This window comes from Cyanistes caeruleus, chromosome 19, assembly GCF_971803275.1.
Source record: "Cyanistes caeruleus chromosome 19, bCyaCae1.hap1.1, whole genome shotgun sequence".
Classification (NCBI taxonomy): Eukaryota; Metazoa; Chordata; class Aves; order Passeriformes; family Paridae; genus Cyanistes; species Cyanistes caeruleus.
Window position 1 is genome coordinate 5,636,380 of NC_141719.1, and position 20,339 is coordinate 5,656,718.

General features: G+C 55.3%; 1 protein-coding gene and 1 long non-coding RNA gene across 8 annotated transcripts in view; one reads left to right on the forward strand and one right to left on the reverse strand.

Moving 5' to 3' along the window:
- RAB37 (RAB37, member RAS oncogene family) overlaps positions 1-20,339 on the reverse strand; it is a 25,482-nt gene continuing 5,143 nt past the window's right edge. For 2 of the 7 annotated variants that reach the window (XM_086857162.1, XM_086857167.1), the window contains exons 2-10: positions 9,965-10,075; positions 5,628-5,738; positions 3,608-3,649; positions 3,395-3,461; positions 3,257-3,309; positions 2,726-2,791; positions 1,944-2,000; positions 1,607-1,683; positions 1-1,496 (exon numbers count right to left, since the gene is read on the reverse strand). In XM_086857162.1, coding sequence (XP_086713288.1) covers positions 1,391-1,496; positions 1,607-1,683; positions 1,944-2,000; positions 2,726-2,791; positions 3,257-3,309; positions 3,395-3,461; positions 3,608-3,649; positions 5,628-5,738; positions 9,965-10,075 — 690 coding nt within the window. In that variant the 3' untranslated portion in view covers positions 1-1,390. Of the gene's footprint in view, positions 1,497-1,606; positions 1,684-1,943; positions 2,001-2,725; positions 2,792-3,256; positions 3,310-3,394; positions 3,462-3,607; positions 3,650-5,627; positions 5,739-7,736; positions 7,931-9,964; positions 10,076-15,697; positions 15,820-19,296; positions 19,357-20,339 lie in introns of those variants that run through there. The other 5 variants (XM_086857168.1, XM_086857163.1, XM_086857166.1 and 2 more) reach the window with 5 other exon arrangements.
- LOC111937343 (uncharacterized) lies at positions 3,455-4,145 on the forward strand. Its single transcript, XR_002868568.2, has 2 exons — positions 3,455-3,563; positions 3,656-4,145. It is a non-coding gene; the product is annotated as an uncharacterized LOC111937343 (long non-coding RNA).

Consider the following 20,339-nt stretch of genomic DNA (forward strand, 5'->3'; position numbering starts at 1 on the left):
CAAAGCCTCAAAAATACTCAGTTTTAATCTGTAAACTTGCAGAGAAGAGACCCAGGGGCAGAGCAGAGGTGAAGGAGGCACTGGGGCAGGCAAGACACGAGCAGTCAGGCGCAGGGCCAGGGAAGATGCTGATGGGGACGGATGTGGTGGACAGTCCCTGACTCCTACGTGCAGGAGTGCCATACCCTCCACAGCTGCTCTCTGCATCAATGCTTCAGCTACACAACCAAATATTCCCTGACCTCTCTGGATAGTGCTCAGGGGAGTGGACAGAGTGCTCGAGGTAGCAACAGAGCTGGGCTGAGCACCAGGGATGTTCCTGAGCCCCAACAGAGCAGTGTTTGCTAGCTGAAGGCTCTCAGGCATCTGGTTTGCAGAAAACGGGTTCCAGCTGCTAATTGCCAGAAGCAGGAAAGCATAGTTGTATTACATGGGCAGTGATGGGGGAGAAACCCAGCCTGGCCTGGGAGGTGGTGGGGCTGGACCATCACCCATGCCACCATGGGCATCTCCTGCAGGAGGCTGGAGTGGTTTAGTCTGGAGGAATTGAAATGAAAAAGGTTTTTCTTGTTAAAAAAAATAAATTCTCTAATTTCTGTGGCTACAACATGGAGGAAGTAAAGTTTTTCCAAATTGCTGTGTGTACCAGAAATGCCTCAAGCATTGCTCGGATGCTCCCAGGGGAATTTTACTTCTCACATCAGCTGTGTGGGCAGGGAGCAGGTTTGGCTGGACCCTTCCAGCCTTTCTCAAGCAGTGCCAGGATACAATGGGGACATCATTGCCTTTGTGGTGGCAGGAGGATAAAAGCCATTGGCAACAACTGCAGAAATGAAGAGCCACAGCCGAGTGAGCGTGGACATCAGGGTGTGGGGCAGCCCAGGGGGGCAGAGTTGAGGTTCCTTGGAGGGAAGCCAGAGCCTGGCGGCACCAGGGACACAGGGACTGGACCAGGCCCTTCCAGTTGAACAACAGTAGTGCTGTGAGCAGGAATAGCTGCAGGGGAGGACAGGACCGGGGGCTACAAGGGGGCTCATCCATGGCACAGCCCCTCCAGCCACTCCAAGGGTCCCTCAGTGAGGTGTGTGGCTGTGTCCTGCACCCTGCTCATGTGATGGAGGTGATGGATCACCACGGCTCGCTGCCCAGGCTGGCAGTCACCACACCATAGTGATTTCTACGGTGGCACACAGCTCATTGCTCTGCAGGGCAGCAGGATTTGAATCTTGGCATCAGGACAAGGGCTCTCCTCATGCACTCTGCTCCACTGTACTGCCCCATCCACCTTGGCTTGTCAAAACTTGGTTCCGTCCAGTGCTTGAGGGCAGGACTGGGCCTTGCTCTGCCTCCTGCCTGGGCCCCCAGGCCTGCCAGCTCCTCTGGGCTACCCTCAGGAGAAGGCACAGCAGCTGGATTTCTTCTTCTGTGACTCGATGTAATCATGGATCTGGAAGCGGGGCTCATCCAGCGACTGCACTGCACGCTGCTTCAGCTCCCTAGAGCAGTGGGGCTGTTTTACCCCCTCCCACACTGTGCTGGTGTGTGGGAGGGGGTGGGGCTGCAGGGGACACCTCCCTTGCTCAATCCCCTGACCCCAGGTACTCACTTGGCAATGGCCAGGAAGGCCAGCTCCACGTTCATGCCTGTCTTGGCACTCGTCTCCATGAAAGGCACTCCATACTCCTGCAAGAGCAGCACGACCCCATCAGTGGCTGTCCCCAAGATGCCCCCTGGCCCTCTGAATCATCCCTGTAGCTTGGACAAGGCTTGAGGATCATCCCCTCCTTGCCTTCCCCAGGTTTTGCATTCAAGTGAATGCTATGCTGCCCCTGCAAGAGCCAGGTCAGGGCACTCAGAGGGGATGGCATGGCTGCATGGGAACCCTGAGTGACAAGAAATTGTCTGGGGGGGCTGAAGTCAGGTTAGACCCTGGCAAAACTCACCCTGGCCAGTGATGCTCCATCCTCTGTCCTCACAGCCCTCTCACTGCTCACATCAGCCTGCAAAGGGAAGGAAAATGTCACCACACACCAGGCCAGCTGGCACCCTGAGGCATCTGGCAAACCAGCAGTGTGGGGTGCTCAGGGGCAAGGAACAAGGGGCATTATGGATCCAGAAGTATCTACTGCCCGGAGAATCTGGGTTCTGTGGAACATCTGGGACCCAGTAGAATTGAGAATATCAGGGAGCACCTGGGACCTGGGGACACTGAGGACCTGGGGCAGTACCTGAGGGCATCCAGGACCCAGAGAGGCTCTGGTACCCTGCTGGGCATCAAGTACCCAGCATCATCCAAGATCCAGGGGACATCCAGTCCCAGGGGGAAATCCAGTTGGGCACTGGGCACTCAGCAGCATCCAGGACTCCTAGAGAGAATCTGGGACCTGGTTGGGCCTCTAGGGCTTGGGGTTACCTGAGGTACAGGGGGTGCATCCAGGCCTGGGTGGGCATCCCGTAGTCAGCAGTATCCCATACCAAAGCATCCCATACGAGGAGCATCCCGTACCTGGAGCCTCAGCCTCGTGCTGCCACCCGCTGGCTACCAGGAACACCGCCCTCCCCGACCCCCCAAAGCCCTGGCATCCCTCGGGGCCTGGCTGAGCCCAGAAAGCGGCAGAGCCCAGCGAAGGGTGTGGGCAAAGCTCCATCCCTGCACAGCCATGGGGATGGCAAGGGCATGGCAAAGCACAGCAAACCCCAGGGTGGACGGGGACCCTGCACACACCTTATTGCCCAGCAACATGATGACCACGTCCTTCTGGGCATACTCATGGATCTCCGTCAGCCAGGCCTGTAGGGCAGCAGGACTGTGTCAGGGTGAGGGGCACTCCTGTCCCTCCCAACTCAGCCCTTCACCCCTCAGTATCCCACTCCCTTTTCTCTCAGGCCTCACACCCCCTCAGCACCCCCGTCTCTCCCTGACAAGGACAGGGATAATGACTTTTCTTGGCACAGGAATTACTCCAGCATCACAGACGAGCAGTCCTGAAAAGGCCCCGCCCCATCTCCAAGGGCACTAGCTCACATCCTTCCCAAACCACGTTTTCCCCCTCAGGCATTCACCTTAAACAAAACTCACCCAGCCATGCAGCACCCAGCCAGGTGCCCTGGGATGAGCTCCCAGCTGGTTGGGTCTGGCCAGAACAGCCAGTGCTTACGGGTAAAACAGGCTCCCAACTGTCCCAAACACCCAGACAGCCAAGCAGGGCACCCCAGTCCCTGGGGAGAAACACTCCCGACCCATGGTGGGACTCACACGGATGTTGTCGAAGGACATCTTGCTGGTGATGTCATAGAGCAGGAGCAGGGCTGGAGGAGAAGAGGCAGAGGCATTGCTACACTGCAGGGATGTGCTCTGGGTGGTCTCCCCATCCCTGCTGGACCCCAAACTCACCTTGGGCATCCCGGTAGTAGGCATGGGTGACGCTGCGGAAACGTTCCTGTCCTGCTGTGTCCCAGATCTGCTGAGAAACTGCCCTGGTGAGAGCAGGGAGAGCAACCTCCCCAAGCTGGGTCTGCTCCTGTGGCTCACAGCCCTGCTGGATCACCACGCTCAGCCTGAGGTGGGTTTTCATCTGGAAATTTCTTCCCCCCTCCCAAAGCTCACCTGCAACTTCACCTTCACACCATCCACGACCACCACTTTGTTCTGCAGAAGACAAGGAGAGCACGTTTATCAGCCCAAAGGTGCATGTGCCAGCTAGCCCTGGTGCTGAGCCAGCATTCCACAGCCCCTCAGCTGCTCTCCCCAGACCAGTGGGATAAAGTCAAGCCTGTGGGGCTGGACGTTGAAGCCTCATTGCTACAAACCATGATCCTGCTGGTTTGGCAGCTACAGGGACATCCCAGAGCAGCAACCCCTCAAGTCAGGGCGAAGAGCAGAATCAGCAGAGATGAGACAACAAGATCCCAGGCTGCCTCAGATCCAGTGCCTCGTCCATCTCCTACAGCCAGAGTCCCTGTCCCGAGGCTCCCAAGTCCCCTAATGATCAGTCGATGACATTGGCTGTTCAGAAAATCCCAGGAACCTGCTCTGGCTCCTGCCAGGAAACTCTGGGATTGCAGCAGCTCCTGGAAAGCTGGCAGAGCTATGGAAGTGGGGAGGCATGGATGAACCACACATAAATTTGCATTTATTAATAACACCTTGGTGTGCTTTTATGTTTGCTCACCAAAGAGCCCTGATCTTTCCGACGGGACTCTTCAGCTCCATGTACTCAGGAACTGCTGCTGCACTAAAAATTTAACCTGTTGGCAGTAATTTAAGGGCTTTGGATGCTACAAACTGCCTGGGCACACACACTGGGTGATGCTGGGTGTCCCACTCGGGTTTCCTTGCTGGTGGAGCCTTGCTTGGTTCTTAAAGGAGGTAGTAAACATTGAGCTGGAGGGGCTGCATGTAGCACACAGCCATATGCAGCACAGCAGGAGGAAATCTCCTGGGTCAGGATGGTTTGCAGCCAGGCTGGGCTGGTACTGGGAGTAGAAAGAGGCATTTCCAGCTGAGCTGGGAAGGCAGCTATTGAGGCTTAAGCAATTTTCATCTTGGAAGCGCAGGCGCTTCTCTCCAGAGGCCAGAAAAAAAGAAAAGCAAAAACTACTGAAAAGCTATTTAAAGACTCTTAAAGAATCATACTTGGAGTGTGGAAAGAAAAGACCCCTATAAATAATTTGCTTTCCTGGAATTGTTTGAAATGGAAATTCAGCCCATGTGGAGATGACAGCATTTGAGCAAATGGGCTGGATAAAACAAAAACATGCCCTAGGAGACTCTGGAGATTACCTCAAGCAGCGAGCCATGAGCTGCTGGAGGGGACACTTGCATGAGGCAGAGCAGGCACCTACAGGCTGGCAACATCTCTGGGGACACTGGCAATGAGCCCAGCAGTGGGATGCAGCAGATTTTCCTTCTTTCATGACTTTATCATAAGGACAGGCCCCTTTAAACCAAACCCACAGTTCTCTCTCTCCCCCAGCCTTGATCACCAAGCCCCGAGTTCCACCAAAAGCCAAACACAGCCAGGGCAGCAGCAGTGGCAGAAAACTGGAGCAGCTGCAGCTGTGGTGGAAGAGGAAGCACTGACCACACACAACACAGGTCCGTGGCTGTGGTCAGAGCCCTGCCCAGGGACACCCCTGTGACTTCCTTCCTGCTCTGTCCAGTACTGCAAACAGCTGTGCCTCCCTGGACACCCTTAGAGAGACCCTGAAGCTGAAATTTGGTGAGCAGAGAGCAACATGAACAGGATCTGGTAACCCTAACAACTCCTCAGCAGCCCATTTCAGCCCTTTCAAGGCATGAAATTACAGCAACCAGTGTTTGTCTCCTCCAGCTGTTGGCTTACATGGTGGAGTGTACTGCCTGCCCAGCACACACCCCCAGCTCATGAACACAGATGAGATGGGATAAACCTAGACTGTCTGCTGATTTAAAATAAGAGGCGACAGTACCTTGTCTGTCTGTTACTGCTCTCCCAGGGAGGGGTGTTCAGCAAGCACCTGCTGCTGGTTGGGAGATAACTGGGGGTACAGAGGCTGGAACCCCCCTGTTCCCCTTCCCCAGCACCCTGTCCTGGCCAAGGTGTGGGTCGAGGGAGGCGAGGGGCTGGCAGTCGTGGTGGTCTCACCCGGAAATCTATGCCCACGGTGGCTATGAACGTCCCGGAGAGAAAAGCCCCGTCTTTGAACTGGAGCAGGAAGCAGGTTTTCCCCACGCCCGAGTCTCCAAGTAACATCACCTGCAAGATGGGCGCAGGGAGAGATGTGAGCAGGACAAAGAGGGAGCAGCACCCCTGACTGGTGCTGAGCCCTCCCCAGTTCCTTCTCTCCCTTCATTTCTTTCCCCAGGGCTGATCCTGATGGGTTTGGGAAGCCTCATGGGAGCTGGGTGTGAGATGGGAGCTCTGTGGGTGCAGCCAAGCGGTGCCCCAGGGCAGCAGAGCAGCTCCCAGCCATGAAAGAGATAGAGAGCTGGTATGAAAGCAAGTACTGCAGCAAGAAGAGAAATCTCCTAGCCAGCCCATGCCATCTCCCAGCCCAGGAGGCTCCTAGAACAACCACAGCTCCCAAATGTGTGGAGCCACCTCCACCCACGCTTTGCCCCTGAGCCAGGTGTGCCCAGCCCAAAGGCTGATGCATGGCTTGGGCAAACCCTGCATGTCCGGGACTCTCTCCCTGTTGGTGCCTGCTGCAGACACCAAAGCAAACACGGTGCCTTTCCCCTCCTGCTAAGCAAACAGGATCAGCCCAGGCCCTCCAGCTGCTCCAGCACTGCCGGACTCAGGCAGGGAGCAGCCAGGACCAATGCTGGGCTCCAGAAGCTCAGCCTTTCCTGATGCTGTGTTCTTTCTGCCTACCTGCAGCAACCTGTTCCTGCCCAGCAATCATTAACCTGACTGCATCTGGCCCCTTATGAAAAATAGCAGTGAGCAGGATTTCATCAGGAAGGTCCATCCCAGCACACCCTCCCTGAGAGCACGCTGAAGCTCACACAGTAAATCCCTGCAGCCACACTGCCTCTGGGTCAGCCCAACACAGCCACCTTCCACAGGGATGGCACAGCAAATGCCAAAGCTGGTGGCCAGAAATGCTCTGTCTCCTGCTACCACTTTGCTGGTCAAATCCTTCCCCAGGACTTGTGGGGAGTTGAGAACACTGCTCAGTTCTGCCTACACCTCGTTCTAGACCAAACTGAAAACTGGTTTTCTCCCTCAGACACGGAAATTGCCCTCCACGGAGAGGAGTCAGAGAGAGGAGGATAAAGGCAGAGGAATAAAAGCAGTTTAGAGAAAGTGGCAGCACGCAGGACCACTTTGGAACCGGCTCAGTGAGGCAGCAGGGAGTGTCGGGGCTGCCACCATCAGTGCTGAGCTCAGCCTAGGGCTGTATATTGAATTTTGAGGGTAAAAGGTTCATCAGTCCCGTGCCTCCCCTGAGCTGCTCGGATGAGGAAGGTGCTTCCTGGGGCAACCCTTGCCTGGGCTGGGCTGGGGAAGAGGGGGACGCTCAGGAAATAGGGGTCCCCCCGTGCCCCAAGGCGTGGCGGGGGTGCAGAGACATTCACAAGCGCCATGCTGCGGTGTGGGTGAAGAGGGACCCTGGGCTGGATCCGGGGCTCAAATGCTGCTCCCACCTCGGAGCCCTTGGGGTGCTGCGATCGCCTGCATGGGGTCGCGCTTCCCCTGCCCTGTGTCACGGGGGACATTGCTGCGGGGCTGGAGGAGCCCCTTGCCTTGGAAAAAGTCTGACGGGCTTTCAGGGTTAGGGTTCGGCCGTGCTGTTCTGCCCCCGGGAGCCCCTCAAAGCCCGGTTGCTGCCGCTGGTCCCTCCTATTGCCGCTGCTGGGCAGGGCCAGCCCCGGGGCACAGACCGCACCCCGCACTCCCGGAGCAGGGACCCCATCCCCAATGCCCACACCTGCTGTATCGGGGCCTCTCGGGGCAGGGACCCCATCCCCAATGCCCACACCTGCTGTATCGGGGCCTCCCGGGGCAGAGAAGGGCTGGGGGGATCGGCTGGGGCTGTCGCCTCCTTCCCCTTCTCCTCCCTCCCTCCCTCCCTTCCTTCCCCCTTTCGCGGCCGCTTCCTGGGCGCGATCGCAGCAGCGGAGGAAGAGCGGCCCCCGGAACCCTTCCTAAACCCCTCCTTGTCTCCTCCGAGCCGGGGGGCGAACCCAAAGCTTCCCCTGAGGCACAGCTTGGAGGGTCCATCCCTCCTCACCCCGTGCCGCCTCCCACCTTGCCGGACAGCTCGTAGTCCTGGGGCAGCGCCAAAGGATCCCCGCTGCTCCTCGGGGGTTCCCCGCTGCTCCTCGGGGGTTCCCCGCTGCTCCTCGGGGGTTCCCCGTTCCCCTCCGGGGTCTCGCTCCCCTCTGTCCCATCGGGGCCGCCCATGGTCCGTCCGCCGGGTCCCGGCGCCGCGGGGCCAGCAGGAGCCGCTGCCCCACCCGCCTTCCTCCTCCTCTTCCTCCTCCTCCTCCCCTGCCGATGCCACCCCCGAGGCCGTGCCCCGGCCGCTCCCCTGCCCAGCCGGTGCAGGGATGAGGAGGAAGAGGCTGAAGGATGGAAACCTGCCCCACTGTACCCCGCAGCGGGGCCGCCGCCGTGCTGGGGTTTGCTCGGCTCGGCCGCGCTGGACGCGGGCAGAGCCCCGCACATCCCCCCGGACACATGGGTGGGGAGAGGAGGAGCTGCTCACCCCACAGATGAACAGACTCCTCACAGAGTGTGGGGACGGAGTCCTCGGTGCTGCCAAATCTCACCCAGCCACGCCGGGACAGCGGGGATGGCGGCTCCCACTCCCAGCCCAGCAGCCCACCCCAGGATGGGAGGTTTACCCCACCTGCTGCAGCCCCAGCGGTGCTGAGCTGGGCCCCGGGTGAGCACCGTGGGGCAGGAAGCCGGGAGGGAAGCGGAACAGCAGCTGTTATGTCGAGCCGGTTCAATGGTGCCTGTGTCTCACCTGGGCTGCCAGGCCTCCCGCTCCCCACGGATGCTCGCAGCCCCCTGAATCCTACACCAGCCACTGGGGCCCAGTTCATACTGCACTTCATTTGGGAAAAGCCCAAGCATGGGAATGTGGGAGAAATCCCTGGAGATGGATGTTGTGTTACCCAAAACCCCGTCCCATAAAACCCCATACAAGTCTATGCACTAAAGCTGCCCAGGGTCTTCAGCCTTACAGGCATCGTTTCATGAACAGGAGCCCTGAACCCTCCCTGATCTATTTTCCCTGGAATATCTCATCTCTCCCACATCTGGGCTAATCTCAGGGCATCCCCCATCCCTGCTCACACCACTGGGGTTCCGGGATGCAGGGCTCCAGTGCAGAGCTGTGACCCTGCTGCTCTCCAGGTGAAGGCCAGGTGTGGCTGCAGGAGGTTGAGCAGCAGAGATGCTCTCTGGAATGGCATCCATGTCCGTGCCTTCTGGGGCTGCCGACTCCAGCACCAGCCAAGCCTTCCTCTGCCCCCTGGGAAATAGAACCTGTATTTCCAGTCCTGTAACTGCGTTCAGACCCAGCAGGGGGATTTATGGTTTATGTGTGCTCTTTGGCCAGGAAAGTGCCCAGAGATGGAGGCTGGAGGCAGTCGGAGCTCCTGGAAGTGGCTGAGCTTCCCTGCAGCAAGATGGGGAGGGGGCTGGAAGGATATGGCAAACCATGCTGGAGCTCAGAGTGTTGCCCAGGCAGGAAAAATGAATGGCTGAGCATCACTTGCACACACTGGAATTTGCTGTGGGAGAAATGAAGGAGCTGGAAGGTGGCAGAGATCAGTGGTGTGGCTGAGCCTCCTCTGCCTGTCCACAGCTCAGCAGGGGCACCCTTGGCTGCTGGTCCCTGGCTGCTTGGCCCCACACAATCCCTACTGGTGCCACATTTTCCTGCTTCCTTGGCCTGGACTAAAACCAAAATTCCTTTGGGTAATCACATCCCCTTGGGTACCAGCCCTTTGCTGAGTTCCAGCCTTTTCACAATGCTGAAGGGATGAGAGTCTCTCTGGAATAAGGTCCCCAACCACTGTCCCTGTCCTGAGCAACCCCAGGAGAGGGGACACACACATCAGAGTCACTTGAGACCCCACGGCAGCTCTGCAAATAGCTCTGGATGGCAGCCGAGTGCTTTTCCCAGGCACCATCACCATCTGCCTGACTTTTCACCAGGGCCCCGGGCAGGACACAGGCTGGCATCTCCCTGGCAGATCAGGGCAGCTCCAAAGGCAGCCCTTTGTGTGAAGCATTAGGCTGCACTCAGACACGGCCCCACCAAGGGTTTTGGAATATGGAGCTTTAGGAATCCTTCATCCCTCCCAGCAGTCCAAAGCACACAGCCAAACCAAGCTCCTCATCCAGCAACACCAACACAAAGTATCCAATTCTTGGTGCTTACCACAGATTCATAGATTCTGATTTCCCAAATAAAGCTGCTCCCCAAGGGTGAGTGCACAGTCCAGGGACTGGGCTCTTACCGTAAACCCAATGCCCACGGTGGCAGAGAAGGAACCAGGAATGAATTTGCCCTGGTCAAACTGGACCAGCAGAGACGTCTTTCCCACACCGCTGTCTCCAACTAGGATTGTCTGCAAGGATCAGATAAAAAGGCATCAGTGAAGGTGCAGGTGATGGGGGAGCTGAGGGGCACACAGGTAGGTGGGGGGATGTGGCAGGAAATGCAGCAGGATCAAGAAGGACTCACCCAGCCCCCAGATCTGTCATGTTTGGTTCTGCCACTTGTCTAGAGAGGAATTCCCACCCCTTTGTCCATCTCTGTAATTAATGAAATGTGCTGTGGGATGAGCTTTAGGCCTGAAACACACTGTGCCCTGTCCAAGAGAGGAGAGATGGGAGGGAAAGTAAAGCACAGCCTGCCATGGAGAGTGAGCAGGAGAGATGCTCCTACCCCAGCTTGGGAAGCTGCTGGGCAGTAGCAGCCTTGGTTCACACAGGCCTGTTGGAAAACCCCTTTGGGAGGACTTTGGAGTCACTGGATTAAGTTGAAAACTATTTAGCAAAGATAGCATCTCCTGCAGCTGCTGCACACAGCTGCTGCCACAGCCAGGCAACCTTGCTGGATCACTGGGCTGGCTTTGTGCTGCCTTAATGTTGTGGACTCACAGCATTCCCTGCTGCAAAATGACAGGTTTGAAGTCATGGAGTCCCTCTGCTTCTCCAGCCTCCACAGGAAGCCCCCAACCGCTCCCATCCCTGAGCAGAAGGGACAAGGGAGCCGTGCTGGTGTCAGAGCCATCACGTCTTAAGCAGCTCCCACATGGAGCAGCTTCCTTGCCAGCCCATGGCCCTGGTACCCATGCCACATCCCCGGGGAGCTCATCTTCCCTTCTGCTCCTGTCTGTGTCCCTCAAAATCCCTGACCTAAGTGCAAACAGAACCCCTCCCTTAGCTCTGCTGGTATCTGGGTTTTGTTTGCAGAGCCACTGATAAACATTCCTATCCTTTGAGGAAACTGAAGCACTTTCAACCCTTTCACAGGACATGAGTTAAAATAAACACTCTGCTACCAGGCTTCTCGCTTAGAAGTGGTTTGGGCTTTGTCTTTCATGACAGGAGTGCTCCTGAAGCTGCAGTTCTGGCAAACACAGAGTGTCCCCTCTGTTACTGGTCCCCTGTCACCTCTGAGGCTGCAGGGATGAGCCAGAAAGCTGCTGGGACTAAACCTCCCCACTCTCTGCATCCATCTGCTACACTCAGCTGCATCTGCTTGGTTTGTGTTTTTGGAGCTCCAGCAGCCTTGCTCCATCCTGTGACACCTCAGTCCTTTATCTCCACCCTGAAGGTGCTTCAGTACCTCCTCAATATGCAGGGGAGCCTCCATGCACATCCAGTCCTGTCCCAAAGTGCCCTGGGGTATGACCAACCCTGGCACCACTTCAGGCACTGCACTTCTTGTAAAACGCAGGATGAGTCTGAAGGAATGTGCTTAATCAAATGCCTGAACAGACCCAGCAGATCAAGGCCTGATTCCATACCCAGGGAGGACATGTGGGATTCACAGCACCCGGTATCATGGGTCCTGCACCCCACAGATCCTAAAGAAGTGGGCTGAAACCAAAAGCCAAGGAGCTTAAGGACCACAAACAATGCAGGGATGTGGACTGGCAGGAAATCAGCATCCTGCCTTGCATAAAGCACCACCCCATAACCTGCCTGGAGCCTGTTCATGCCGATACACTTCAGTGAATGCTTGCCTCAGTGAATCAGCACTTGCCCATGGAAAACACATCCCAAACACTGAACCTGTCCTGGGAAAAGCCTGACCTCCTGAGCAGAGCTGTTGGAAGGAGAGAGCCTTGCACCTCTGCCAGATACAGGCTGCTGCACAGACCTGTGTGCTGAGAGGCAGCAACCTCTGTGGATCTGTGCCCAGATCCACAGCCAGAGATTTCTCCCTCCTCCCTGCCTGGGCGGTTTGCAGGTCACTTGTACATTCAGAGAAGCCTCGTGAGCTGGGAGCTTGCACAGGATCTGGGGGAATGTTGGGAGGCAGAAATCTCTGGGCCAGAGGATATGGGTCACCCCTTTCCTGGGGGAAACTTCCCTGCCTTGGCTCTTCCCTAGGGCCCAGACCTTTTCCCTGTGCAGAGAGAAGGATATGCACAGGAGCAGCTGGATATGGAAGCACTCTAAGAATTCATTACCAGGGGGCTCCTGCATCTCAGTGCTGTATATTTTGGTGTTACATACTATTTCCAGGTCAAATACTGATGCTGGGATGTGCAACAAGACTGAGTGCGCCCTGCAGTGCTGTCTTTGGGAGTAGTTAATGCAGAGAGCAGCATTAATTATGGAGGGAGTGGAGCTGGTTGGAATGAGCACCAGAAAGCCTCCAGAGTCCAGGGTTTACAGAGAACATGTATAAAAGGCAGATTCCTCTATTAATAATTTAAATGGGATTCATAATAGAGACAACTCATGAATTGCTTCATGACTTAGTAATAACAGTAAAATTTGGCCTGGATCAGCCAAGAGATTTTCCTAACGACTTCAGGAAAAGCTCTTGGGTTCTGTGGAGGGACAGCACAGTGGAAATCCCTGTGGCCTTCCAGTTACCAAATAAACATTAAACAAGAACAAAAACCCCAGTGTGGGGAAGATGTGGCTAGTTAGCCCTTGAAACCTCAGGCTGGACATGACTGAGTCATGATAGTAAAAATCTCCCAGCAACAAAGTTCTGTAGTTGTCCTGACTCTTCCACCATCCTCAGCCACAGACTGACCTCTCCCACAACTTCTCAGACCCCTCCTAGGTTTTTCCAGGTTTTTTATTGTTGATTTGTTTAGTTTGGTTTGGGGTTTTTTTTTTTGTTTGTTTGGTTGTTTTTTTACATGGGAAACTTTAGTAAAACATCACAAGATTCCTTTTAGTGCTCTCAATTGTCTCTGCCTGGTGGAATGGAGATGGAGCAGTGCTTTGCCAGGGCTGGACAAGGTACAGAGGGAAACCTTATCAAGATCTGGAGACTCATTTGGTGACAGTCTGACATCACCACTGCTGAGCCCCATTGCAATCAAAGCAATTCTTTTTCCTAGCAAAAGGAAATTATTTCCACTGGGTGGGCAGAGGTAACCTGACTTCACCACCCCACAGCCCTACAGAAAAGCAGGTACAGCTTGTAACACCCTCCTGAAAAGGCTTGTCTGGCTGCTCTGCCTTAGGGGAAGAGCAAATATCCCTCCCTACACCTTGAGTTAGTCTGGGGGCTAATTCAGACATAGACAGATCACTTCCAGTCAACATTGCTGGCTTGGCATGGGCTGCAGGGACAAGGCAAAATAATTCCAACTTCACATACTTGCAAGGAAATGAGATATTTTGGTCTAACCTGCTGAGGGAAGAGAGGTTTTGCATGGCTCTCAAGGCAGTGCAGGGAGGCAATGGCTGCAATTCTGGTGCCAGCCAAGCAGGAGGAGATCTAGGACAGAATGTGTGGGCTGAGGTTTTCTTCCCAGTTCATTTTCGAGATTTAACATACAGAACCCAGACCTGAGCTAAATACAGCTAATGGAAGTCAAACAGGGTAAAACCCCAGTCAGGGGATGCATGGGAGGGAGAATTGCCTTCCACAGGCTTTGGTGTCACTCTTGGGGAGCTACTGAAGCCCCAGACTCACAGGTTTGTGCCCAGGTGAGCAGGATTTATTACAAAAAATTGTAGCAAATGTGTACGTGCCCCCCAGCACAGCTGCCTGCACAGCTCAGCTGGGACACAGCACTGGGAGAAGTTTGAGAGTGAAGGCATGGCTGTTTTCAGCCCTCACCACCCCACTCTCCTGGCCTCTCAGTCTGAGACTCTCAGACACTGAGACTTTTTTTTTAACCTGCTCTTTATACAAAATTGTGCTGCCTCTCCCCTGTTCCAAGCAGTACTCCAGGGATGGAGTTGGATGCTGCTAGAAGCTGCTGTGTGCCACAGGGACAGTTCAGGGCTGTCCCCACCTGCCCAGGCACTATTTCACCATGGCCAAGACACTTACACTGGCTTGAGAGAGAGCCTGGAGCCCTCTGCCAGTCTGGCTGGGTCCTTGCCTTGGCAGAGGCTGTATCTCAGCCCTGCAGACATGAGCTCTTAGGGCTGTGCATCAAACAAAACCACACTCGGATCATGCAGGAGATCTCTGTTTGCAACCCCTTGTGAACACCTTGGATCAACCACAGCCAAGGAACACATCCCTCTGCCTTTGGGTCTTGTTCTGGCTAAATGGATCCAGGAATCACACAGGAGGAAGAATGATTTGGCAATGGGTCAAACCACCTGAGAGCAGAATTCATCATTTTCTATCAAGCAATACTTTTCTGGAACAGCCCAGAATAAATCTCTGCTGTTCCTGCTTTGGTTAGCTCTTGGCCCATTTCCTCCCCAGGCCTGGGTTTAGCCACCAACCAGAAATTATTTATTCCTTGTCTCCAGACTGCAAAGCTCTCTTGGGGTTTTTCAGCACATCTGAGATGTGATTGCTTGCTCAGACACAAGATCTAGTGAGGTATTTGCTTCCTCACTTCCCTGGAGTGGGAGCAGCCTTGTTTCTGCAAGACAAGCAGCCCAGCCAGGAGAGGCAGAAAAATACCAAGGGAAACAGCAGGGACATGGGACTGGAATGGTTATTTGCCTGCTCAGGTCTTCTGCCCAGAGCCTCATTTCCACCAATGTCATTCCTTAACTGCTGCAGCTCCTTCCCAGAGAAGAGAAAGTGAAGGCTTTGCAAAGAATCAAAGTTTCTCAAGTCATCCCTGGGGGCATGTTCTATGTATTCCATGTACAACAGAAATGGAATTTGATGTTTTTCTGCTAATCAAGGGCTGGGCACCTTGCCCTGAGTACAGCAGGATACAGAACAGACTGGGATTTGTGAAGGGAGATCCACAGAACCTTGTCCCTTCCCCTGTCTTGTCCCATCCCTGCTTTTCCCGAGGGTGCCAGTTCCTGCACAGTCACTGGGGACTACAGAAAGCAGTGTGAGGACAGCAGGAAGGAGTGGATGGATCTGTCATAAATCAGCATCTCCTCCATCACTCCAGGAGTTGCAGGGCAGCATCGTGACTGCAGAGAGCAGAAAGCCCTGCTGTTGCTGTCCCCGCAGCAAGGCTCGAGTGCCCCACATCTTGCAGGGACACCACGAACCCTGACCACGCTCTGGTGCAGCCGCAGCTACAAAACACGGTCCCGGGAGTTAAAAAATCCCACAGTCCCAGAAACACTGCAAAAGAGGATTTTAAAGCAACAAGGGCAGGAATGGACGTCTCTGGGACACTATTTCACGGCCGGGAAGTCCCGGCTCACTAATCTGCTTCTGGCAAACAGAGCCCGAGGTTCAGCTGCCCCGAGCCGCCCAGGACAGCGGGAGCGGCTGAAGGGCGGCTGCGGGCTGTGCCGCGGGGCTGGCCCCGTTCCAGCACTCCTGGCTTCCCAAACACGCCGAATCCTGCCATCCCCTGCCTGCCATCAGCCGGGATGTGGCCGGGACCGGGGCCAACCCCTGCGGGCTGCCCATCCGCAAGGGGAGAGAGCTGCCGCCGCATCCCCCAGCGCCGCAGCGGGACGGCGGTGACAGACGGACCCCACCGCCACAAGCGGAGCGAGGAAGGCAGAGGGACGGGATTTGTCGGGAAGTTCAAGCAGGAGCCCTGCGCCGTCTCCCCCCGCTGCAGCCCCCTCCCGGGTGCCCCCATCGCCATCCCCAGCCTTACCTTGTGCAGCAGGGCCTCGTTGTAGCCTTCCCCCCCCGGACCGGCGGCGCGGGCCCCCATGGCCGGGGGGGTTTGGGGTGTCCGAGCCGCCCCCGGAGCACCGCGGACAGCGCCGGTCCCGCTCAGCACCGCGGGCAGCGCCCGCAGCGCCCGCAGCGCCCGCCCGGTGCGGCACGGCCCGGCCCTCGGGCACCCCGGGACAGCGGCACCGGCCGCTCCTCGCCGCCGCTCGCAGGGCTTCCCCCGGCCTCGGGTACCCCGGGACAGCGGCACCGGCCGCTCCTCGCCGCCGCTCGCAGCGCTTCCCCCGCCCGGCCGAGGCTCGGGGGGAAGAGCGGGGAGAGGCCGGTCCCGCCCGGGGGTGGGAGCAGAGCCCGGCGGATTCTCCGCACAGCCGCTGGTCCCTGCCCACCTCTGTCCGCCGTGACAGAGCTCCCGGCTGGGCAGAGCCCGGGGGTCCCTGCGCCGCCGCCGGGAGTCGCTGCCCCTCTTCCGCCCGCGGGGCACGGCCAGCCCTGGCAGAGCGATTTTCGGGAAAAGCTCCCACCAGTGCCGACCCGAGAGCACGGGGCCAGGTCCGCTGCGCTGCTCCAGCCCGGATCCACGGCAGGCTCGTTGGCACTTCAGAAGCCTCGTGTCCAGCTCGGACACCAACCCACAGAGGCCACGGGCAGGGATGAAGCTCCGAACTGCCAGGTCACTGCCTTGGCACCCCAGGGAGGCTCGTGCTAGACAGGACATTTCAGCTTCTTTACCAAACTCGTGCTGAGCCTAGTTTAACCTGGCAGGTCCACGTTGGAGTCCCACTGCATTTACAGAGCCAGTTAGGAACCTCCTTAGAGTAAAAAAGAAAATTGTTATTAGAAACAGGATGAAGCTATGCCTGAACTTGAAGGTGATAGTCAATACCTCGTTGAGATCCTGTTCTTTACAGCTCCATTTAGAGCAATCTGATGTTATCAACTGCACTGAAAATAAACTAATTTTTACTCAGAAATTTATTTAAGAGAGACTCGATTCAGTCTCCAGTTCCCCCTGTCCAGATCAGCAGATGGCCTCAAGACAGAGGAACAGACCATGCTTCCAAGAGCCATCTGATTGCAGTTTGACTGCCTGGGCCTGACATCACTAATTATATCTGCCCATTATTTCCTCTGAGTGAAGAGATGATTCTTCTGGGTCAGATGACTGGACTCAGAAACAATAGCTAGAAAAAACTTAAAAAACCAATAGGGACAGTGGGGTTCAGGCTTGCCTGAGGCCAAGAAGCCCAACCCAAAACCAACCCAGACCATCCTGCAGCCAGACCATGGCCTCATGCACTGGAAGACAATCAGCAGCACAAAAATAAATGATATCACAAGCCCTGGTGTCTAGATCAGAAAATTAACACATGGTTCAACATAGTGCACACACCCCACAGCAGGCAGGGCCAAGAAGAAGAGAGCAGCCAACCTCAGGGGGTTTCAACAAAACCAGGACGACTCTTAAACACACCAAGAACTTATCAAAACTCTCAAACTCCCATTGATGTCAGCACAATCCTTCCTGTGGGTGTCTCAGTGCTGTCATGGCCCCTTAAGGATGGAGACTTCATGCCACTATCTTGAGTGCATGCTCAGCCTTCTCCCGGTCCAGAGTGGGGGATCTGCCTGACCAGAGCTGTCTGCTGGGCCCCACAGACCCCAGAGACACAAATCTGCCACAGGGATTGCACAGCTCTGCCCTGGGCACCAAAATTGGGCAGGAACTCAGACAAACCTTTCCTGGAACGTGGGGGTGAAGAGGAGAGTAAGCCCCCAACGTCCCCCTGGGTCTGAGGCTCCAGGTCTGCTTATCCCTGGATGGGAATTTCTGGCAGGTCCCTGCTGCAGGAGAAGCCCTGGGGCTCAGAGAGTATTCTCTGACTTTTTATCTCAAGCAACATTTGTTAACTACCCTGAATGACAAAGGAGAGCAGGGAGGACCTGCTGCTGACTGAAGAGCCTCACGGAGCCAAGTTGTCCATTCCCGCTGCAGGCACTGGCATTTCACCAGAGACACTCTCAGCCCTGCAGGTTTAACCTCACCCGGGAGGAAGACAATTTTCCTGTCCATCATGATATCTCCAAATGTAGTGCAGCCTAACGAGACAACACAGATTGCTGGCAATACACAGGCACCAGCACACCTCGGCCCTGCTCCGAAGAATTTATCCCACTTTATCAAGCTGAAGGACCTGAGCCATCGTAGATAAGTGGTAACAGCAGCTTTATCAAAGCCCAGCAGCCCAACAGCTGCATCACTGCTTCCCTTCACACACCGAGGAATGCATTTCCCCACCACCCAGAGCAAACCACTTGCTCTACCAGCCTCTCCTAGACCCTGCAGAGGTTTCTGGCAGCCAGTGAGCAGTTTATAGCCCCAAGCAAGTGCTGACCATCTGAAATCAATGCAGTGCAATGAAATCAGAGGAAATGACCTGTAAATGGCAGGAGTAATTCCAAGTACCTGCAATTTAGATCCATTATTTGGTGTGTTTGCTCACAGACTATATCTCTGGTAGCTTAATTTACTTGTGTATTTGCCTTGAGAAGTACAGCTCTAACAGTGGAAGATTTAAATCCAGCTTACAGAGTTTCTGTTTCATTGTCCTCCTGGCCTGCTCTTTCACCTTCTCTGCTGCCCAACCCCATTAACTGCTGTTAATGGGGTTAATGTTAATTAATTGCTGTAGTATCTCCCTGGATTGCCTGTACAACACATCTGGGGGAAACAGGAGCCTTGCTGAAGCCATTCCTTCCCCGTGAGCTAGGAAGGAATCAGAATTTCATCCTCTGAATCCACTGAGTATGGATTCTTAATTTCTTTGCATTAAATAACCCCTGCCTTGGCCCTTTCTGGCTAAGTCCAGCCTCAGGTGGAGTCCAGAGCAAATCCTCCACCTCCATAAAGTCGGCAAGTATGTTTTGCCACTTTTAGTGGCTTTGCTAAATTGAGAGATCTGGGAATAATCTGGATTTATCTTGGTTATCTGAGATGGCAGTAGAGAGATCAGCCAGAACCTGCTCAATCAGCCAGCACTAAAAGTGCTGCATTATTATACTCAACCTTATCACCTAAGGACAATTTCGCCAAACTTGCTAAATCTGCCCGTGAAGTACAGACTGAAACAACCTGATAATTTTTCAAAGGTCCTAGATTAAATAACAGAATTGAGGATTGGATATATTGAAGTCCACAGAAGACAGAACTCTAGACAGGCTCAGCTCTGGTAGTGAGTAATACAGAGGGATGAGAACTGGAGAAGATCTGTTCTTGCTGAGCCCTCAACCAAGGAGATGCACACATCTTTATTGACTCAATTACTGCCTGTCTCAGGAAGGCTTTGGGGCTTTCTCTTAGGACCAACACACGAGAGTAAACCCAGATTCATAATCTTGCAGAACTAGAGCAAAAGCAGCATGTGATGGTGTCGGGCAGTGTCCGCTGCTGCTGGGCAGGGACTGGGAGCGCTGCCCCGGGGCAGGCATGGGCTGCAGGGGCGCAGGTGTCAGCTCCTGTCATCCCCAGTGCCATGTCCCCACCACATCACCATGGCTCTGACACAGTTTACTCACTGATGTGGCCACTGAGCCGTGTGAGGGTGCTCGCTCCAGCCCTGCGTGCAGCACAGATGAAAAGGCAAATTGATGTTCTCCTGTCAGGGTGGATCAGTGGGATTCCTGAGAAGCATTCCAGCAATGCTTCCTCTCTCACAGAGCAGCCTTGCCTTGTGTTTCCCGGGCCTCTTTCTGCCAAAGGAGAGAGGTCTTAGCTTGCAGCATCCTGCCACCCCCAGAGATGCTGCCTTCCCCTGCCCTGTGCAGGGGGCTGTGTTTATCCATTCCCCCTGGGCTTCAGGAGCACCTCAGCACCCGTGCCCTGGCTGGAGGGTGTTGGGGGGAGGCTTTCTGCAGGGTACTTCCCACTTCAGGCAGAGTGGTTCCTCATCACACTCTGTTGAACTGATTTGTGCCTGAATTGCTCGATACCCTTTCTGATTTCTCCTTCCAACTGACACTCACTTTAATTGGGATAAACATGACAGATCCTCCTGTGACAGACTTCTGTGTCAGCGCTCTGTGGTTCCTCATTCCTGCCTGCTCCCGTCTTGACCTTCCGCTCCAGGAGGAAGTTCACAGACTGTTGTTTGTTTGGGGCTGAGGCACGGAGCTGAAGCCATCCCCTTTGCAAACCCCTCATTGACAGCCCCTGGCCACTCAGCCAGGGCCCCTTCACACATCAGGGGAGAGAAGAAATATCAGAGTAAAACCCCACGTGGGAGTCGCAGTGCTGATGTTGGGTGGCTGTAAATCACTGCTGTGTCCTCAGCAGATGGAAGATCTTCCTTCAGCCACTGACACAGTCAGGAGCTCTCTGGGGTGTAACACAGTCCTGAGGACTGCTATGATGGGGAGAAAGTCTGTGCTGGGGGTCCCAACCACTGCACTGCACTGAGCAGCTGCTCATCCTGCCCAGGACCCAAACGTGGGAAACTGGGAAATGACAAGTCACATCTGATGGTGATGTAATAGTGATAACACAGCATGGATGTGGCTTGAAAAATTCCCCAGCAACTCAACCAAAGTGGCTCTTTGAAGAAATGCTTCTGTCTGTTTTC